General features: G+C 49.1%; 8 protein-coding genes across 8 annotated transcripts; 3 read left to right on the top strand and 5 right to left on the bottom strand.

The window, feature by feature from the left end:
* Positions 1 to 639: 639 nt before the first annotated feature.
* F4807DRAFT_456293 (uncharacterized protein) lies at positions 640 to 1,462 on the bottom strand (the record flags this gene model as incomplete). The annotated part of the gene is made up of 2 exons (XM_048000861.1): positions 640 to 1,237; positions 1,281 to 1,462. The coding sequence occupies 2 exons, from the start codon at positions 1,460 to 1,462 to the stop codon at positions 640 to 642; spliced, it is 780 nt and encodes a 259-aa protein (XP_047858266.1).
* Positions 1,463 to 1,828: 366 nt separating this feature from the next.
* On the bottom strand, positions 1,829 to 4,260 carry F4807DRAFT_469602 (S-adenosyl-L-methionine-dependent methyltransferase; the record flags this gene model as incomplete). Its single annotated transcript, XM_048002726.1, has 10 exons — positions 1,829 to 2,400; positions 2,557 to 2,641; positions 2,845 to 2,949; positions 3,066 to 3,396; positions 3,486 to 3,498; positions 3,572 to 3,599; positions 3,655 to 3,721; positions 3,786 to 3,923; positions 3,997 to 4,046; positions 4,156 to 4,260. The coding sequence occupies 10 exons, from the start codon at positions 4,258 to 4,260 to the stop codon at positions 2,255 to 2,257; spliced, it is 1,068 nt and encodes a 355-aa protein (XP_047858267.1). The 3' UTR covers positions 1,829 to 2,254.
* Positions 4,261 to 4,597: 337 nt separating this feature from the next.
* On the bottom strand, positions 4,598 to 5,392 carry F4807DRAFT_449771 (phospholipase/carboxylesterase; the record flags this gene model as incomplete). The annotated part of the gene is made up of 1 exon (XM_048000061.1): positions 4,598 to 5,392. The coding sequence occupies one exon, from the start codon at positions 5,390 to 5,392 to the stop codon at positions 4,598 to 4,600; it is 795 nt and encodes a 264-aa protein (XP_047858268.1).
* Positions 5,393 to 9,010: 3,618 nt separating this feature from the next.
* F4807DRAFT_198736 (NmrA family protein) lies at positions 9,011 to 10,388 on the top strand. The gene is made up of 2 exons (XM_047993784.1): positions 9,011 to 9,497; positions 9,610 to 10,388. The coding sequence occupies exons 1-2, from the start codon at positions 9,354 to 9,356 to the stop codon at positions 10,126 to 10,128; spliced, it is 663 nt and encodes a 220-aa protein (XP_047858269.1). The 5' UTR covers positions 9,011 to 9,353; the 3' UTR covers positions 10,129 to 10,388.
* A 413-nt stretch (positions 10,389 to 10,801) lies between these two features.
* F4807DRAFT_449772 (uncharacterized protein) lies at positions 10,802 to 12,684 on the top strand (the record flags this gene model as incomplete). The annotated part of the gene is made up of 2 exons (XM_048000062.1): positions 10,802 to 11,492; positions 11,549 to 12,684. The coding sequence occupies 2 exons, from the start codon at positions 10,802 to 10,804 to the stop codon at positions 12,682 to 12,684; spliced, it is 1,827 nt and encodes a 608-aa protein (XP_047858270.1).
* A 251-nt stretch (positions 12,685 to 12,935) lies between these two features.
* On the top strand, positions 12,936 to 14,324 carry F4807DRAFT_408942 (actin depolymerizing protein). Its single transcript, XM_047996485.1, has 3 exons — positions 12,936 to 13,115; positions 13,183 to 13,766; positions 13,836 to 14,324. The coding sequence occupies exons 1-3, from the start codon at positions 13,097 to 13,099 to the stop codon at positions 14,235 to 14,237; spliced, it is 1,005 nt and encodes a 334-aa protein (XP_047858271.1). The 5' UTR covers positions 12,936 to 13,096; the 3' UTR covers positions 14,238 to 14,324.
* A 15-nt stretch (positions 14,325 to 14,339) lies between these two features.
* F4807DRAFT_198865 (mitochondrial carrier) lies at positions 14,340 to 15,995 on the bottom strand. The gene is made up of 4 exons (XM_047993786.1): positions 15,662 to 15,995; positions 15,540 to 15,587; positions 14,737 to 15,460; positions 14,340 to 14,599 (listed from the first exon to the last, which is right to left on the bottom strand). Exons 1-4 carry the CDS (start codon positions 15,723 to 15,725, stop codon positions 14,443 to 14,445), a joined length of 993 nt encoding a protein of 330 aa, XP_047858272.1. The 5' UTR covers positions 15,726 to 15,995; the 3' UTR covers positions 14,340 to 14,442.
* A 1,586-nt stretch (positions 15,996 to 17,581) lies between these two features.
* Positions 17,582 to 20,208, bottom strand: F4807DRAFT_198862 (WD40 repeat-like protein). The gene is made up of 2 exons (XM_047993785.1): positions 19,425 to 20,208; positions 17,582 to 19,366 (listed from the first exon to the last, which is right to left on the bottom strand). Exons 1-2 carry the CDS (start codon positions 19,902 to 19,904, stop codon positions 17,807 to 17,809), a joined length of 2,040 nt encoding a protein of 679 aa, XP_047858273.1. The 5' UTR covers positions 19,905 to 20,208; the 3' UTR covers positions 17,582 to 17,806.

Genomic DNA, 20,208 nt, shown 5'->3' on the forward strand with positions numbered 1-20,208 from the left:
AAATCTAACCATGACCTAGTAGGTATGTTTTCAGGGAAGGTAATAAATACGGATTATAAATATAGTTTGACAGGACGTTTGTCACTTTCGAAGCGTGCACGGCGCGGTCCGTCGTCTCTCGACAACATAACAGCATCAAATATATACCTACGAAAAAACACCGCTGTAAGGCTTATGATCGCTAACCCCATACCCAGTGGGAACCAACTACGTATATGAATTGTCTACTCACTCAGACTTGGAAATAGGAGCATTTGTTGGGGCTGAGAAAGCATAGCTTCATTTTCGGTCCATGATACAATGGCTGCAACTTGTAGCGACTGAGCTATCTAGGTAGGTACGGTGATAAAAGAATGTAATTCGGCCTTCGGTGTAGTGTCTTCATTGATTGGGCCAATTCCCGAATGAATGGTAGCGCATGCAACAACCCTAACCCAGACGGTCTACCCCCTGCTTTTCAGGATGAATATGCGGCTTTAACAAGTAGACAAAATTATCGGTGAATGCGGTAATGACCGACGAAGAAATATACCAATCCTCCTCAGGGTCCTGCTATCCAAATCAAACTGAATCAAACAACATCTCCTCGTCGAAATCGTGTTCATGTGGTTTCGGAAAAGGTATCTTTTCGTTACACCATTACATAAAACCAGACATGTCAGTTTGCTGGAATTGCTGCATCATCGGGTCTTGATTCTGTTGGATACCACTGGGATAGTCTTCGATGTTAGAAGGATCCATCGTAGCTTGGTATCGGCCGGGGTTAAATAATCCGGTAGAGCCCCATGCAGAATACCCGAATCCCATACCAGAGTAGTTTGGAGTAATCGGCGTGGAGAAAACGAGATCAGCGTTGGCGGCGGTAGAGGTCCAAGCGGAACCGGTGACGGGAGCTGTTCTGGACTCAACAGGATTGCGCTGGAGGAGTTTGTCGGCAGTTACAATCCTATGAAAATTCTTTAAATGCTGGATAAGATGGTCTCGACGAGCAAAGCCATTGTCGCCCTGTCGATCGTAGCAATACTCGCATGGGTATTTCGGAGCATTGGGAGACTTGTCGGTGATGTGACGGTTGAGAGCATCTAGCCGGGTGTACTTGGCGCCACAGATACAACCGTAAGGACTATGCCCCTGTTGTTCGCCATGCTTCCGAAGCCCATTATTAGTTTCAAAGGTTTTTGAGCAATCCGTACAAGCGAGACCGGGAAAGCGTGCATGAAGAGGGTGTGTTGTAAAACTTATATATCAGGTTAGTAGTAAAAAAAAAAAAAAGAACGTACCCGACTCTACCCTCTCCCAGCTCCTGCAATGGGGCAACTGGTAGAGGAGGAGCAATGGCCATTGGCTGGAATCCATATGTAGTGTCAGATGCTAAGGTGGACATTTCGTCACCCGCATAGTCGTCGTTGGCTGGGAGGGTAGCGCCCGGTTGAAAGTAAGGTACCTGATTGTAGCCATCCATTATGTTGAGATTTTGGGCGCTTAGATAATAAGGGATCTTGTAATATTAGGGGGTTAAAGAATATGTCGATTTGTGGAGGAGGTATTGCCATACTCTTATTCCCAAGCTTGAGAAATGCCCCATCGTGTATACTATATCCCTAGGCGGTACATGATAGATACATGCATTGCCAAAATGAAGGGGTAAGGAGAAATAGGGTGGAAATGGGTGGAAAACATGCACACTTATAATAAAGTTCACCTACTGGCTGTTGTCAGCCATTCACAGCTTCAGTTCAACTAGAAGAGTGCGCCACAAGTACGACCCAACATCGAACCTGGTCTCAAAGTTATCCCAACCATAGGTACCTACCTAGGTACCTACATACCTACATCATGAGGTGTCTACAGTAGTTGGGCTTTGCTTTGGTTGAAGCCCAGCCTTTGGGACACTGTCCATACCTACCTAGGTAGGTATTCTCTCACGTTGCTCGATGCCGACACTACCCAGGGAGTTGGAATGACAGAAAGAATGTGATATATACATAGATCTTCACCTTTCAAGGTCAATGCGTATCCAAAAATTCTCGAGGTGGAGTGGAAATGCTAGAGCACTTTAAATCAACAGGTGAACACTAGTGTTTCTCACTTCCAGATGACATAGTCGCGTAATGAGTTCGCAATGGCAAACCCTTAGATATGCGCAAGGAGGTAATTTACACATGGCCAAGTAAAGACCTAATAAGAAAGTTACGGTCGCTTGCTATAGGGATCGTAACATCAATTCCAAGCGAGGTCTATGTACTATGCTACCCTAGGGCTTGCGGCCATAAACGTACCGGACCTTCATATATGCGTGCATAGACCTAGATCTAAATTCCCTGCGTAGGTGCGCAAGTGTTTGCTGGTAGCCAGGGGTATCTTCACCATGCACGATATTCCACGGAACTAGGACGTATCCTGCGTATCATTAGTCAGCACTTATTGTGGTTGCAAGAGCTAACTCAGAGATATCTCATGACCCCAACCCAAGGCATGATATTTAAGGAAATCAAGTATAGGTAGCTATGAAGTATCGTGAGGCCACAAGTAGTATGAAAACAGTTAAAGACTTACCTTCAAGATCGTTGATCAAGGTCAGTAAAGTAAGGCCTCCAATTTCAGCAAGCTTGGGATCCATGGGCCATGCCCCAATAGGTAGCTGTGGGAATATGTCAATTAGCATGTCGAACAACACTCGAATGCAAACCCGAAATTTTACTTGTACAGACGAGGAGGTGGCATGATAAAAGCAAATCGAGTTACAGGGAAATGGAGTACAAGCTCGATCAGAAACGATGTGTTCGTAGACACACATTTCATGCCACGTGTAATCGGCTCAAAAACGTACGAAAGGTGGCTTACCTTGAAGTTGACCTCCTTAATGTCCACGAACCCGGCCGCCTCAAATCCCTTATTCTGGAATCTATTCTCGAGAACTTGGAAGCTCAACCCTAGCTTTTTACCTAACTACATCGTATTCGAGTTAGCAAGCACTTCGCCAACAATGAGTGCTCATAGTATACATGAATAAAATGAAGGATAGCCGGATGAAGATAAAATATTGCATGCTAGCGCATGCATACCTCTTTATAAAGCGGGTTCCAGAATGTCGCGATAACACCATCTTCTTTGATACTACCGTCGTCAGAGCACATTTCGACGTCGCATTCGCATGACTGGACCCAGCCGCCAGGCTTGCAGCAGCGGAATGCTTGCTGAAGTAGCCTATTCCAATCGCCTATGGCTCCGAAGAGATAGCGCATGTGGATGAAGTCGAAGTGATCGGCAGGCCATGTCCAATCCTTGGTACAGTCATCGATCTCGAACTTCACGTTCGGCGGTACCCACAGCGGCTGTGTTGGTGACAAGTCCGTTCCTACGACTTCTGCGCTAGGGTACTGGTCGCCCACGTCGCTGTCAAAGAGTAAGCATTGGGCCGAAGAAGGGGTAGATAAGGGATCCGAATCAAAATTGTTATAAGAATGAAAAAGGGGCTATATTACATGGCCCATATTCCTATTAGTGATGTTAGATTAGTATCATGCTTGGTCTTTGAACATCAATCTAGGAAACTAGGGGCAGTACACACCGGTTCCAGTCCCAACGTCTAGCACTCTCTATGGGAGGTCAGCGTTTTACATTCGTATATCGGAGTTTAAGGTTATCCAATACCTCCATGTCGTCTTTAACTGGTGCGAGAAACAGCTTGTCGTCAAGCATAATTGTTAAATAATGATGCCTGTGGTGATATATTAGAACACTTAATAAAAATAACTTATTTTCCTGGACAGATTCATCCTTACGTGATATCCTGCGAATGCATCTGCTGCTCGTCATTCGGCGCAAAATACTGAGACTCATGTCTTTCACTGTGGTAGGTCCGGCCTTTGATAGTACGGTATTCTAGAATGCTCGCCGTGACGGAGTTGGTGCTGCTAGCACTACAAGCATAGAAATGTTAATGAATCACGTCTCTTAGGGGTAGGTAAGTAGTATATGAAAGTGAGCACTAACGCATCATTACCCAATGCTGAATCCGCGTCGTCGTCAAAATCATCTTCCAGCTAAGGGTGTGAATAGTGTGGATTAGAATTTAACATTTAAGTCGAGATAATGTACAAATATCCACACTCATTGTTTGAACTCGGGTACTTCGGCTTAGGAAATACATACCTCTTCTTCACCCTGAGGTGCGGCGATTAGCTCGGGTTGATTAATTTCAGCCGTCTCTGGTGGCGAGGCGCTTTGGGTGGCCGGAGCCGTTGGTTGATCCGCCATTTCCGGTATAACTTAGAGATGTGTAGATTTAGGCACGGACAAGTTAAATCTTGATTATGATGCTTAAAATGAATAAGAATTGATTCGAGTCGAAAGAGGACATATCGTCGCGTTGATAAGCCCAGCCCCAACCTTTTCAGAAGATCTAGCCTACTTAGGTTATGGCGGCGGGGTTGGTGAAAAAGCCATCCCCGATTGACATAAATCCAGCCTGGTAGCTCCAATATTGGACGGGATGTGGAGTGGTCCGTGCTCATTGAAAGGGGGAGGGGGAAAGGGGCAATTGTCGTTACCGAAAGCATGGGCCAACTCTCCAGACTCAAGCAAAAGTAAGGGGTCAGTTTGTACAGATCTTAGTGACGAAGTCCACAATGCCATCAACTCCATCTGGCTCATTGATCCAATGTCCCCCGTCCTGGTACTCATGAAACTCGACCATAAGGTTCAGATCGTGAAGAATGTCCCGCATTTGTTTTCCATTTCTGATGGGGACGACTTCATCGTCGATTGCATGACCTAGAAACACGGGTGTCGACTTAACAACCTCTGGGTCAACCCGATTAACAGGAGGCTGGCCTAGGTAGACATCCTGTAACGCATTGAACAGCACGGATTCTTCATGCTTCGATGTGATTAGGCCGTTCGCAACGCCACACAAAGGCATCCAGCTACAGAGTCCGATTAAACCAGCGAGCTCCCGACCGTCAGAGAAGAAAGTGGCCAGAGCAGTAGCGAAGCCTTGACTTATGCCACCGAGGAAGATGTTATGGCGAGGAACAAGCTCTTCTTCCTGTCGTATTACGTCGCGGATAGCGCCGGCACTCATCTGCAACCCTTCTTCCTGTAGCTCAGTCTGCTCTTCTGGGTTCTCGACGGACCACATATCAAACCATTGAGACATCGAGGCCCCAAATCGCGCCGACGGTAAGAGCGGAGCTGAAGGGAAGACCCATCTGACATATGGAAGACGATCTAGAAGGGTTCGCGGCTGTCCAGCAGGGGTCGAGGCTTCACTTTCGAAAAACTCGCTGGCAAACTCTTCACACTCGCTGTCTCGACCATGGAGGAAAATGATCGTATGGGTGTGAATATTGGGGTCTCGCGGCCCCGCAACATAAATTCTCTGAGACATCTTCGTATCGCGAAATGCGGTATTTGCAGGAAATGATGGTGGTTAGAAAGAAATCGGGATGAAGTCAGTACCTAGGATTTCATTGGGATTATTACAAGTGATTTCGAGCTTAAGTTCAACTAACTATCCTCAAACAAACCCAAAATACAATTATTTGCACCTTCTGTAAGAACATAAGAATAAAAGAACATTAAGCTTATTCCTGCAGAAGATGACACAGACCCCTCACAATGTGCATAGCACTTCCAGCCAATGTAAGTAGCTAGGCACTTAGCTACTACCTCTGTACACCTCCTCGCCCTGTCACTGTTTCTACAGCAAGGCACATATGAGAAAATGGAAGCGTATCTTTCAAGTATTGTGAGAGGCATACCGTTACATAGGTCCGGATCCGTCATCGTACATTGAAGTGGGTCAAATCCTGTCTTCTCCTTCCGACGGTTCGGCAAACACATTTTTTAGACTACCCATTATGCATTCGCATGTGGATGCCACTAGCATATGTAATAAGTTCAGACCTGCAAACGCATCTTGGACATCTGAGTATCCTTTCGCATTATGCTAGTGCCTTCGTCTGACATGGCAAAATCTTCTACGAGGCGTTAGCGTCGCCGATCTCCCGGGGAACACACATGAAATGAACTTTGACCGACTTATAAATAGTGGCAACATGCTTCGTTGCAGGAACATATCGTTTTGCTGTTCGGGAGTTCTGACCCAGGATTGTGGAACACCGTACCCAAAGCAAGACATGTGGGACCAGAGATCTAGATCGCATAAAGATCCATAAAAGGGGTTGGTGGGGAAATCGTCAGGAAGATTGGTGGACCTCGGCGTTCGTCCGGTCTTGAATGAAGGCACATCTTCTAAGATATATGTGCTAGGCGACAGCTCTAAATCGACGTGGAATGAGCGTGTCTCGTCAAATTCGACCATCATGTTGGAAAAGTTGAAATCTTGTGTCTTATCCGAGCTACTCCTACGACGTCGCTCTTCGCTGGTATCTTTTGATTCGTTCGTCCCATTGTTCCTCGACTGTGCAGCTGCTTTCCTAAGTTCTATACTTTGCCACCTAGCTTGGAAGCCTGAGTTGACCGGATAGGCGCAAATGATATTCTCGAAGAGGCATCTTTGACACCCACTCTCCACCAGTGCATTTTAACAGCATAGCGAGAAAGAGACGATACTTTCTGCTTGCCTCGGTGAAGTGGCCAGAATTAAAATGTGTTAACTGATCAAGGAAATGAACAAGTCGTTAGGTACCTACCTACTTTATCAGAATGATAGCTATTACAAGTACTTCGTTCTAACATTCCCTTAGGATCAACAGGTGAGAATGACGATTATAGCTTGTCGGCCGAAATGCTGTGCCTTAGTGCCTCTGGAATGCTCATCCTTCATTTGCCTACCGCTGCATAAGCAAGCTTCTTATGATTACCCGCTGTCTTGGGCTCGCCATCTCAAGAACTTTTATGAAGAAAGCTACATTCTCCTTCGCCTAGATCCTCGTAGAAGCCCTTAGTGCTGGTATACTACATGCACACGAGAGAACCCAGCATGCTGCATTTAATGAATACGAAATACGCTATATCGTACCTGATCTAGAACAAGATTAACATATCGCGATTTCGGAAGAGACGCCCGAGTCCGAATCCCGCTACGCTTTACACCAAAACCGTCGCTAGCGAGCCATTCCCATATCCCGGTCAAAAGACTGCTGGTTCTAGCCCCGCTGCATCTTTCAGCCATCAAGCACGGAGCAGATCCCTTTAATCATGCAGACCATCTAGCATACGGGGCCCCGCTTCACCATCCGCGGTGGTAAGCACAACCCGACTCGTGGGTGGGCCAGCGTCGACGAGCGGGGCATCCTCTTAGGCACGTCGCGCCTAGACGAGGTTGCCGTGAGCGCCGACACTTCGACGGTCGAGGTTGGTCCCGGAAACCGCTGGTTCCGCGTACGAAAAGCTCGAGGGCACGGGGCGCTCCATGCTTGGGGATCGCTCGTCGAATTTCGACATCGGCGGTCTACTACTCGGGTGCGGGATTCCGAGCTTATCAGTAAAGTACGGGCTTGCTTGCGAGTATGTACGGGAGTGCGAGGTAGTGTTAGGTAATGGCGTTAGGTAAAGGCACGATCGTCGTTACTAATAGGGAGACGAACGCAGATTTGTGGTGAGTCTTGAAGGGGGCGGGTCCAGTTTCGGTACGTATTAAAAGATGACGGCTTTCTAGGACGGTATTTTTCATTCTCTTGCGCGATAAAATCAGTGCTTACGAATATTCTAACCGTTCTCCTAGGAATCGTGGTGAAGTTCGCGCTCGAGACAGTTCCTCTCGACCGTATCTGGTGCTAAGCGCGCGCCTACGTTCCGGATGAGAGAAGGCAATTGCTAAGGGCCGTCTGCGAGTACTAGGCTGCCGCTGACGCAGATGAAAAGGCCACACTCGCGCTTAGTATGTTTAACGGTCACACCCATAGTAGCCTTTGTCTTCTCCGCGCCTGTCGACCTCCCGCCTGTCTTCCACATGTTCCGTGATATATCCTTCCAGCGGCACTTCATCGAACCCAGTCTTGGGACACCCTATACAATCGCAAATGCCTTCGAGAACGTATTGGAAGAAAGACTCGTTTTCGAAGAAGTTCATAGCTCCAATCCTCCTGTCGGAAACTATTGCGCTCGTGGTGTTTTACGCAGCTAATTAGTAGCCATGAATATTAGGCGTGATAAATGGCATTCTCGACGAATCCGGATCTCTTTTGATACGAGGAAAGCCATGATCGTTGGCTGGAGCTCTCGAAAAATGTGATGGGGCAATGCGACTGCATGATAACTTTCGGTATCCGGCCCGTCAAGTCAAGCCCTGCCATGAGGAGCAGCGCCTAAGGAAACCCACTCAACCTTTTGCTGGAAGGCCAACAATGTTCGTGAACTTGACCTTACTCATCCTCGTTATATGAACCCCATCATTCAGTGACCAGATGACAAACTTGACAACTTTGCGCGCCAGGCATCAAGACTGGCGACGGTACGATATGAGAGGTCGTCAGACGGAGAGGCGACTTTTCTCGATTTCAAGTTTCTCGGCGATGTTATATGGGGCCATCACCCCATTGCAAGCTTTGGCGAAGATAAGGTGCGCAAGCTGCCTGCGTAAGATTGCCCAAGGCACGATCTGGATTAGAAGCTGCAAGGAAACGGTTTCTTGCTCCACAAGATGCCATAAATCCAAACCCCTCCACGATCATCCCTTGCCAAGACTAGTGGCTTGAGACCTGCAGGCGCCCTCTCAAGACGCATTGATTTTGATAAGAAAATAGAAGAGAACGCCATGTCGTTCTAGATGACTTTTAAATCTTGATTAAATAGATGTTTAGTCATGATTATCAAATCCAAACAACTTTGACCAGGTAATTTTCTCGTGGCGCATCGTTTTGTCGCCACTTTTGATTTTTCCTGTTAAACGAAGTCAATTCTCGCCCAAGGCCAGACGCCTACCTACCTGGTACCTACCGCTATTCGGTGTCGATATTTGACCGCACTCCGAACATGGATGCTCTGCTGGAATGGAAATCCAAGAGTCGTATTAGTAATGCTGTCAAGAATGCTGCGATATTGCCATAACCTTTGATAATACATAAGAGAACCTTCGTCTCTACGCAAATCTAGATTTCTAGATCTTATTTCATACTATCTCACAGTTTTCAATCGACACACTATCCATATTGGCGCCCCCTAATGATGAAATAGCAAAGCTCTAGAACGTAATACATTCTAAACAGGCTAGACATACCGGCTTTGTGTTCCTCGGGTTACACAACGTCGTGGAATGGAATAGCCATAAAAGCCGGTCGACTCCTCTCTCCACCTGTTTCAACTAGGTATTAACAGTTCGTCTTTCCCCCAACTCGACTCTTAGCTTCGTAAACCCTACGCAGCTAGGTATCTTCCAATTTGCCATGGCCAACGGAAAGCTTCTCGTCCTCGGCGCCACAGGCGAGACGGGCCAAGTCGTCGTGAAGCGCGCTCTCGAGCTAGGCTGGCGCGTGACCATTTACGGCAGACGAACACTGCCAGAGCATGCCGAGAACCCAGATATCCAGGTGAGATTCAATCGCTCTTCCTACCCCCATTGCCAACGTTTCGAAGCGAATAATTTCCTACCCACCTGCCTACCTACATAGCTAGCGAGCTAACACCGCGACGCATACGCAGTCCGTCGAAGGCGCCCTCGACAACGAGCAGCAACTGCGGACCGCGATCCGTGGGCAAGACGCCATCATCTCCGTGGTCGGGCCATCAGGCATGCGGGCGCAAACAGCCGTCTTCGTGCCGGCGTACAAGCTGATCCTGTCCATCATGAAGGAAGAGGGTGTACGGCGCATCATCGCGCTGAGCACCTTCAGCGTCAAGGACCCCAACGACAAGCCCAGCGTCTTCATCTGGTTCCTGACGACCGTGCTCTGGGCCGTCGCGCACAACATCTGGAAGTCGATCGTCGACGTCGGCGAGGTCTTCGACAAGTACGGCGGCGACATCGACTGGACCCTGTTCCGCGTCGGCTTCTTGGGGAATGGGCCTCGAGGCAAGGTTGTGGATGGGTACGTGGCGGATGGCACGCTGGGTGCCTCCGTCGAGCGCGCTGACATCGCCGAGTGGGCGCTGACTCAAGCGGAGAAGTCGCCGCCGGAGTATGTGCGGGCGAAACCTGGCATTTCTTCCATTAAAAACTAATGGGTTGATCTATATGGAAGTCTATGGGAGTCGAGCTAATGACTTGGTCGTTTGTATTTGGGAGTCAGTTCCGGATTGTAGTGTCAAGAAAACCATACAAAGCCCTACAATTAAGCAACTGAACTTGTAAGACTACCTAGAAGCTTCAAGAATGAATGGTCACTTTATATGTGAAGTAAATAGTAATGCACTCCATATCCTACTTTCAACTCTAACCCTAACCCTGCTCATGCATGCCCAGGGTTAGGGTTAGGGTTAGGACAGTGCTTATGTAAGCGTGCAGAAACCCCTGTGATGAAATCATCGTATATAAATAGAAATACAGTGAAATAAAGCATTGATCGATTTATACCTATACTCGCACATAACTTTATGGACTATGAACCGTTTTGAATAAAAGTAAAATGATTTGGAGTTAAGCAAAATAACTGCCGCCCTTGTCTCTCAGGTGATCGGCACGGTTCGACATTGGGCTCTTAGATTGAATTACATCCACGCGCCTAGGCTATCATCATCTATTTTGCCGGCAATTCACGATGCGGAGACATATTTACATCTAAATATGCTAACATAGACACATCATGTAAATGTTTTTTACATAGGTTAGGGTTTGCCTTAGCAAGCCACAGAACATCAACCTAGGCCTGCAAAGACCAGTTGAGGAATACAAATGATGGCTATCACGGTTCGAAAGGTCGTTGGCGTCGCGTTATCGACGTTTGCTCTTTGTTTAGCAACATCGGTGGAACGTTGCGAGAGAGCATGTTTGGAAAATTTCATCTCGGACTATCTGAATGCGCTGGTAGCTCACGATCCATCGAAGTTGCCAACAACACCGGACGTTAAGTATGTCGAGAATGATCAGATATTGCCGCTTGGGTCAGGCGAATGGCACATCGTCGAGTCGCTGGGCAAATATAACCATACATTCTCAGATCCCGAGGCTGGTCAGGTCGCGACCATCACTACTATCGTCGAGAATGGCATAGGTGCGATATACGTGGTACGCCTTAAGGTGGAGTCGGATGGAAAGATTAGCGAGATCGAAACACAGATCACGCGTGATTCTGGTGGTTTCGATCTCTATGAGCAGAGAGGTCAACCGGAACCCGTATGGTTCGAAGCCGTGGCACCGGAGAACAGAATATCCCGTGACGAGCTGATCTCCCAAGCCGACAAATATTACACCGGTATGCAGGGAAATGATCCAAAGGGCGATTATACCTTCTTCGATAAGGAATGTAACCGTCTCGAGGATGGTCTTCAGACGACCAATATAAAGACAGGGGATCCTTATGGGCACTCCAATGACACAGTATTTGCGTCCTTAACGTGTGAGGAGCAGTTCCAAACAGGGTTCCTTGGTTTTGTTACAAAGATCCGCGAACGCCATTTCGCCGTAGTCGATGAGGAGCGCCAGGCGGTTTTGCTATTACCACGCTTGACCACAACGGGACGGTGAGGATGTTGCCTAGCGTCAATGGCACGTCTTCGCCTATTCCACCGTACTTCGACACACCCCGTACGTTGATTGTCATGGAAGCATTCCGCTTAAAAGGCGAGAAAATATACCGCATTGAGATGACGCTAACCGAAGTCCCCTATGGTATGAAGGCGGGATACCCTCAGGACCCACCAGTGGACCTCAGCGGACCAGGCACCAACTTCACCGTTTACCCAGATCCATGTGATCGGGTCTGCCTTGAGAATGTGGTGGGAGATATACTGATGTCACTGAGAGTTCATGATCACACGCGCTTACCTCTTGCAAAAGGCATCCGCTACTCGGAGAATGGCCAATTTCTCGCTTTGGGAGATGGACTGTGGGAGACCTTGGAGGCAATTTCCTGGACAGACAGTTACGCCGTAGTCTTGGCGGATGAAGAAAGAGAGACAGCGGGTTACTGGGGGTTTTCCCAAGAACATAGTGTACCCGGCGTGCTCGCGCTACGGATAGCAGTCAGCGGCGGGCAGATAACCGAAATCGAGGCACTAGCCGTGCGAGCGGAAACCAACGACAGTCGTGGCGGAACGATGACGCTCATGCGCCCGCCTCTGCCGGTAGAGTGGGAAGGAGATGAGTCAGCAGTATTTGACGCCGCATTCCAAGAGCGTAGCATTGACGGTCTTGAGATTTCGCCAGAGTTGTTGAATACATACTTCGACGGTTTAGAGAAGCATTCGAGCGAGGGAGTGCCATTTGCCCCGGGGTGCACTAGACGGGACAATTTGATTCAAGCGAATTTAACTTGCGCCGATCAACTCGACGGCAAAGGACAAGCTCTGAATGGCCTTCCAATTGATACAACGGCAGTCCGTGACCGACGCGTTCTCGCGGCTGACAAGAAGAGAGCGATCGCGTTAGCTGTCGCTTTGATCGACGAACCAGGGAATAGTCCTAGCCCTAGTCCATTGCCTGAGACGACACGTATTCCAGGCACCTATATGGTTCCACAGCTGTTCAAGATTAATAACGGGACCATCATTCGTGTCGAAAGCGTGGTTAAGTGGATGCCTTTTGGATATACATCTGAATGGTCGAGGCTGGAGGAGTAGGAGAGGATGAAGTAAGAACTTGGCAAATATTTGAAACCAGCTAGGCAAATACATAAATCAGATCCTATATGTAATTATAAAGTATGAAGAATAGGATCCTTTATAGGGCTAGTATCGTCATTCTACTCAAGTAGCGGGTTTATGCGAGTATCATATATAAAAGCCCCGCAGTATGCGTTGTTACTCAGGCTATTACTTGTCTAGGATCATACGAATGGAGGGGCATCCCTGTCCCATTGTCGCCTTGTCTCCTCGGCCCCTTATAAGACGGGCCAACATCGACACCGACATCAAACACCGAAGTTCTAGACATTTACCTACAAGACAGTTTTCATGTCTCTGGAAGGCACCCCCTCACTAAATACCTCACTGAATACCTAGGAAGCCGTCGAGGTTCTACAATCAGAACAAGATGCAGTCGGGAATATCTGGTATGGCATCCTCCTTCGTCCCTTTTCCAAACTCAGGGGGTACAGCGAGCTCACAGTCGTAACACAGTATCTCAGGAGCTCATCTCCAAATTCAACACTCTTCTATCCGACTCCTCACAATTCGGACTTCTCGTAACCATCACGGGGGAGTCTCTAACACCAAAAGATACCCTCACCGGCGCCTCGAGCGATTTCTCCTCCAACCTCTCCAAGCTAGCCCCCCACTTAAAACCCGACGAGGCGCTCTACATCCTCCTGCGCCGATATGACACCGCTCCGTACCTTATAGCTGTGACATACGTGCCGGACTCGGCCAAGGTCCGGCAGAAGATGTTATTTGCATCGACGAGGTTGACACTCGTGCGCGAGCTGGGCTCCGAACACTTCCGCGAGACTATATTCATGACCACAGCTGAAGAGCTAAGTGCTGCCGGTTTCGAGAAGCATGACCGTCACAGCGCACTTGAAGCGCCCCTTACCGAAGAGGAAAGGACACTTGGCGAGGTGAAAAGGGCTGAGGCCGAGGCCGGTGCCGGCACGGGAACTCGCGAGATCCACCTTAGCACACACATGAAGATGCCCGTTGCTACCGACGCCTTAGTTGCCTTAAGTGAACTAGGTCGCGAGGAAGGCAGCGGCTTAGTGATGTTGGTAAGCTACGTTGAAGCAAACAATGCCATTATGTAACCTTTTTGGATATGTATTAACAGAGACATCCAGAAAATCAACTCTGACACCGAAGTCGTAGAGCTATTCCCTAGCTCCGAAATACCGAAAACCATCCCCGAGCTCGTGAAGACTATCTCGCCAACCGAACCGCGCTTCACCTTCTTCCGATACAAAGCCACTCCGCCGCGTGGAGGCGAGGAGAAGAACGTTGTGCTCTTCTTCTACACATGCCCCGCCATGCCAGGAACCAAGGCCATTAAGTTCCGCATGGTCTACCCTCTTATGAAGCGCGCCGTGCTCACAGTGGCCACGACTGAGGCAGGGCTGCAGATCGAGAAGAAGTTCGACGTCGAGGACCCGAGCGAGATCACGGAGGAGATCGTGACGTCGGAGCTGTTCCCCGAAACGGAGACGAAGACGGGTTTCAGGAGACCCAAAAGGCCCGGGAGGTGACCTTGATTAGTATGAGCCATCATGTGATTATAACGAGAGTAACGCTAGCGTGACCGGATGATAGATGACGAATCAATGCGATTGTATTCCACTATTTACCGAAATGCGATATGCCAACAAGATTGAAGTAGCCACCTAGGTATATCCAACGCGAACTTCACCAACTTTACACCACATCCCCAGTCCTAAAGGTTTGTCTTTAAATTTACTCCTCGTATCTACTTCCAGACAACACACTGGGGCCGCTCTTCTCCAACTTCTCTTTCAGATATTCGTACACCGTGAACGTGACAGCCTGCCCCGGTGCAACCCGCATAATCCTAGGCGTGATGCCCTTGTAGAAAGCATGGACGCCTTCTTGCCTGCAACACACAATCGCATTAGCAAACCCCGCTGTCAAGAAAAACAGCGTCTTCGAAACCAAAGCAAAAAAAGAAAAAGATAAAGAAAAAACAAGTAGTGAATCAAAATAACCAAGAAGAGCAGCAGGAAAACTCACTTAAACATCTCCCCAGCAATAACGCTAATCCTCCTAAACGCCGAAACCCCCTCCTCGGCCGGCGTCTTCTGCAACCGCGTCTTAATCGTATCGATCGGGGCGTTGCTCAGCGGGCCCATCGCGCCGCTCACGAGCCCGATGACCGTCGTCTGCCAGCTCGGCAGCTGCGCCGAGCCCGAGTTCTTGCCGCCCGCCTGCTCCTGCCAGCGCAGCAGCACCTCCTTGAAGTACGTGTACGCCGTGAAATTCACCGCCTGATTACTGCCCTGCCTCAGCGCCGTCAAGCTAACGCCGCGGTACAAGGCGCCGAAACCTTCCTCTTTCACGACGGTATACAAGGCGTGCGCCGCGTTGCGGTACTTGGGGATGTCGAGCGGGTCGGCCATGCTGTGGTGCTGGGCCTGCAGGCGGATCTTGACGACCTCCATGGGCGTCACGACGGCGACGGCCTCGGTGACGCCGGCGGCGAGCCCGGCCGCGAACGTGCCGCGCCCGGATATCGAGCCCGAGTCCGCGTCCGCGAGCATCTGCTTGTACGCCTCGAACGACGTGAACCGGATCGCCATCTTCGGCACGATCCCCGTCAGCACCGCGCCCAGCCCCTTGTATAGCCCGAGCGGCGTCTCGCGCTTCACGATCTCCGCGCCCGTGCGCACGAACCCGCGCTTCGGGGCGCCCGGCTGGCGCGCCCGTCGCGACAGCTGCATCCGGACTTTTATGGTGTCTGTGTATGTGGAGAGAAATTTGTTAGGGGGTTGTTGGTGGTGAAAAAGGATGTTGGGAGGGAATGGGAAGGGACGAACCGAGAGGGTGGCATACGAGAGCCTCCATCATGCCTGCTCCTCCACCAGCTGCATTGCGAATTTGTTAATTGAGTTTTTCCTTAAAATGGAACGCGGAGGGCAGGTGTGTCCTAGAGGCTCACCGATCAGGTTCGTGGCTGCCGTCGGCGGCGCCTTGCCATCTTTTCCTCCCACCTTAGTCGCCATTGTGTATTCCCAACTTTGGGCTTGCGCCCTGTTTCTACTACGTATAACTTCCGGTCGTACTCAGGCTATCCTGGATGAGATATTGCGAGCGCTTCTAGGATGGTAGGGCAGTCACATGCAATGGCCGTCACCAATATGCGTTGAGGGAAGGTACAAAGAAAGCAACAGTTGACGGGGAAATTGGTGCGCTTGGTATTTAAGATGATATGAGAACAAAGAGGTACTTTTAGAGTATAGCTTAACCGACGCCAAAGGTTTGGGAGAACAGCTAGAAGTAAACAAGGTCGTCTGATGTATACGGAATGGCAAAGGACATATGAGAACTAGGAGAGCAAAATAGTCCAAACCTACAACGTAATTCCAGGCCGGAAAACTTTAAGCTAGAAAAACGTGGAGGTATGTATAGTATGTATACAGCCCAGAAGCCCGGTCCCAAGGGTCCAAGTGATGAAAGACATTGCCGAGCTACGGGAACCGACATAAGATACAAGTACCCGCCATACCGGAAAGGAGCAGATTCGAGTGACTCAAAGCTCGCTCCCTAGAAGAGGATCCGCGGCTGAGAATCGACACGCCATCTCGTGCTCCTCCTAGATCTTCCCAATTGCCTAGGGAAGTACTGGCTGGGCTGGGGAAACGCGAGTAGTGCGTTGTGGGGTTGGCTAGATCGACGTTCGAATGATGGCGGCCGAATAAAAACCTTAACCAGTACAATCCAATAGCTTTGCCATAGTCGTGGTGAACGGTCCGCCGGATCAAAGCTCGTTCGGTGAACCGGAGCTCCAGTCGCGTGGTGTAACATTTTCCTTGGCGGTTGAGTGGAAGAAGCTCCTCTTAGTAAAGCGTATACAAATACCTAAGAGCATTCCAATATCTAGGATCATTATGTCCAATTGGCTTGCTGAGCAATGTCACTTCGCATCCTATGATCTCGATTTTGTGTATCGATTACTTTGTCATGAGGATTGCGGCTTCGAGCAAGCTCTGGCCTGTGATCTTAACAGTGACGTCGAAAGTATAATTGTTTACCGAAGGGAAGCCGAGCTTGTGATTTTGCGGGGAGAGTAGCCGGGGAATGGAGACTTGGCAAGGATTATCAGGGACTATAGGTACGTACCTCTTTACGCAGTTCGAGCCCGGTTACTTCCGGATAGAGTCCACTTACGGCTTAACTTCTTTGAAGCAGTACTGGCAGTAAATAGCAGATGGAGATAGGCATTTCACTTGCCGAGGTTAACGGTTTAACTATAATGCTTCTAGATCAAGTTGCGCTGATTGAGACGTTGCTAAGGGCCTAGTAAAAATACCAAAGATGAATAGGGACTGTTTTAGACCATCTTCAGCCGCGGGGTCTTCAGGTTACTACCTCGCGTCCCATCTAAATCGACCACGGGCCTAGAACGAACTTCACATGCAGGTAAAGTCAGTTGAGTGAGTCAGCATACATCAAACAGCCCTAGACCATATACGTATTAGAATAATTCAGATTGATTATAATGCAATCGCATAGATGATCCTGCCCCCCTATGTAGGGCAATGTTGAATATTTCGTAGATTCCATCATCCCCAACCCCTTTCAAGCTCATAACAGCCGTTTCTGCAGCACACGATGCCACGGTGCTACTAATCATATCCCTATTCCTATACGCCTTCTTTGAAATTTTCTAAGCAATAGATGCCACCTATTCATGATCCCTGTAAATGTCCTAATCGAAAAGATAAGTGCCGCTCAGCCCAGCTCTTTTATTTTGTCGTTCCTTGAGTAAGCCGGTGTTGGTATATTGGTGTATTTTGACGCCCCGTAAATCAAATCCGCGTTATCGTAAATCGGTGAAAGCATTGGCTCCCCTTGAGCCCATCGGTAACTCCAGTGATATTAAGGAACTTAAGCAGGGGTCCCGAATTCTTCTACCTCCGAGGGTTCACCCTCGAAGCTATAGAGACGCACTTCTCCGTCCTCGCTTCCGCTTGCCATTCGGCTATCGCTCAGTCCGACGCAGGTCACGGGACCTGCATGACCTGTAAAGGTCCGTTCGCACTTTCCAGTTCGAGCATCCCAAACTTTGACTATAATAAGAGGGTTAGCATATGATCGCAGAGATAATGTAGATGGAATCTGGATTCTTACCCGTCGCGTCATTCGCACTCGTAACGTATCGCAAAGAATCAGCCGCGAGACCCCATATGCCTTCGACGTGCCCAAAGAAGGTTCGCGGACTCTTTCCTGTTGCTGTATCCCAGAGTCTCATCGTCGCGTCGAGAGACCCAGTAAGCATATACCGTGGGGGCAAGGGCCGATCGGGGTCATCCTGGAAGATGGGTCCATATGCAGCTCGCTCTTCATCAACTTGAGCTTGCGATATTGAAGACGAACAGCCAGGAGGTGTACCACTACGGTTACTAGTCACAGAGGCAGCATCTCCATCTCGTGTGGTTTCGTCTTCAAACTCATAATCGTCTGGAAGTGGAAGAACCTGCTGGACCTGTCCAACATGGCCTTCGAACGTCTTGATACACACTTTAGAATCGAGATCCCAAAGTTTTACCGTACAGTCGTCGGAGGCAGAGAGTATCGTACGCGATGCCATATCGAGGCGGACATGATTCACCCAATCGGTGTGACCACGTAGAGAATACGATTGCTGAGTCTTGAAGTTAAAAATCTTGATCGACCTGTCCATGGATCCCGAAGCTAGAAGATCACCGTCCATATGAACAGTTATGACGCCGCCTTGGTGATTAAGGGTGTTGATGCAGACACCCGTTCGCCAGTTCCATATCTTGACTGTACCGTCCAGGCTAGCTGATACAAGCATCCGATCATCGAATTGGAGCGCTCGAATACCCATCGTATGGCCATGGAGAGTCCTTATAACTTCGCCCTTCTCAATATCCCAGAGCTTGATTTTTGAATCATAAGAGCCCGTAGCAAGAATGTTGTCGTCGAATTGCAAAGCCGTTATCCCATTCGTATGCTCTCCACCGAACGTTTTGATAGTACACCTACCGTAGCGCCAGTTAGATCCAACCCGATATCTTTCGCGGTACAGATCCTTCCATGGCCTGAACTTCTGTGCGCCTGTAGGTTTATTTCCGTTGCCAATACCATTGGCGCACTGACGTTTAGCGGACTCGGATTCGGTGCACTCCAAAACTGATGCGCTACGCTTAACAGGGCTTCCGACAGAAGGGCTATGACCAATAATTGCCAGCGCTCTCTGGGTTTCCACGTCGGCTTGCTGTTGAATTTTCCATTCCTTTAATCTCTTTTTCTCCAACTTCGGCAGACCCCATTGACACTTCACACACTTCCGACCAATATGTTGCTCACACATTCGATGCCAAACGACATCGTCACCTGATAAGGTATTCCAGCGTCGGCTAACCTGCGCGGCCTTGCAAAGGGAAGAGCAATCAAGGTAACATAGAATTTTTAGAGACAGCTCCGTCGGCAGGGCAGTCAGGAAGTCTATCTTCAATTGTTCGTGAACTTCTCGAGATACCGTAGAGAGTTGTGGAAAGCAACATTGGGTGATGATCCCTTGCAACATAAGCTCGCGATGTTTCGAAGGAGCAGCTGAAAATAAGGACCAAACATTTGTGATGGCCTGTCGATCAGCGGCAGGCAACGTTTCGAGTTCCTATACACCGATCATCAGTACCCAACTTACGTATCACTTCATCACTATCACAACATACACTTTGTATTATTCCCATCTTACTCTCGTCAGCCGCTCTACGACATTTCGAATCCGGGCGGTGCCTATAGCAATATTTACTGTTTGGGTCCTTCGTCTTCAAAGCAGTCATGGACGGAAGATCGGGTTTTCCTATCGGTGCGTATAATCCAGGGATATGTTCCCGCAGGAAGGGGGTGACAGATTGGCTCATAAGTTGTTGGGACATATTGGGTAGACGAGAGGCGTCCTCCGGGTCTTCGGGCCTTCGCCTATCGCAATTATCTCTCGACGGTTTCGAGTTGGGGTGATCGTTCGGGAAGGACAACAGCGACGGTCTTTGTAAGTGATCGTAATTCTTAGTGGGGGATATGAGGTTTAGATTCGTCAGGGTGGCGTTGTTTGCAAGCAAAGTGTGACCATTCTGTCTCGACGACGGCTCGTGGCCGTTGGGTATCGGTACGGACGGGAGACTATCCATGGTGGTGAGGTCGAGGGGCATTGGAGTGGTGGCCCGGTCGAAGGACAAAGCCTTAGGCGAGTTTTATTCAGATTGCACCATCCGAGAGACTATGGTGATCATTAAAGAGTACGGTGAAACGAGGTGAGAAATTGCGTGCTAGGTTGGCGTGCTAGATGATGACCATCCAGGTATAAGCCGTATGTGCCGTTTATGTGCCTTCTGGTTCTTTTTTTGGTTGCCGTCCCGGTTTTAAGTTTCGCAGTTTCGCAAGACTAACGGGTTCGCGCAGGACTAAGGACCAGAGAAGGCAGAGGAGGAAGTGCGGTGTATTGGGTATATTGGC

Source organism: Annulohypoxylon truncatum (assembly GCF_022578515.1).
Source record: "Annulohypoxylon truncatum strain CBS 140777 unplaced genomic scaffold F4807scaffold_3, whole genome shotgun sequence".
NCBI lineage: Eukaryota > Fungi > Ascomycota > Sordariomycetes > Xylariales > Hypoxylaceae > Annulohypoxylon > Annulohypoxylon truncatum.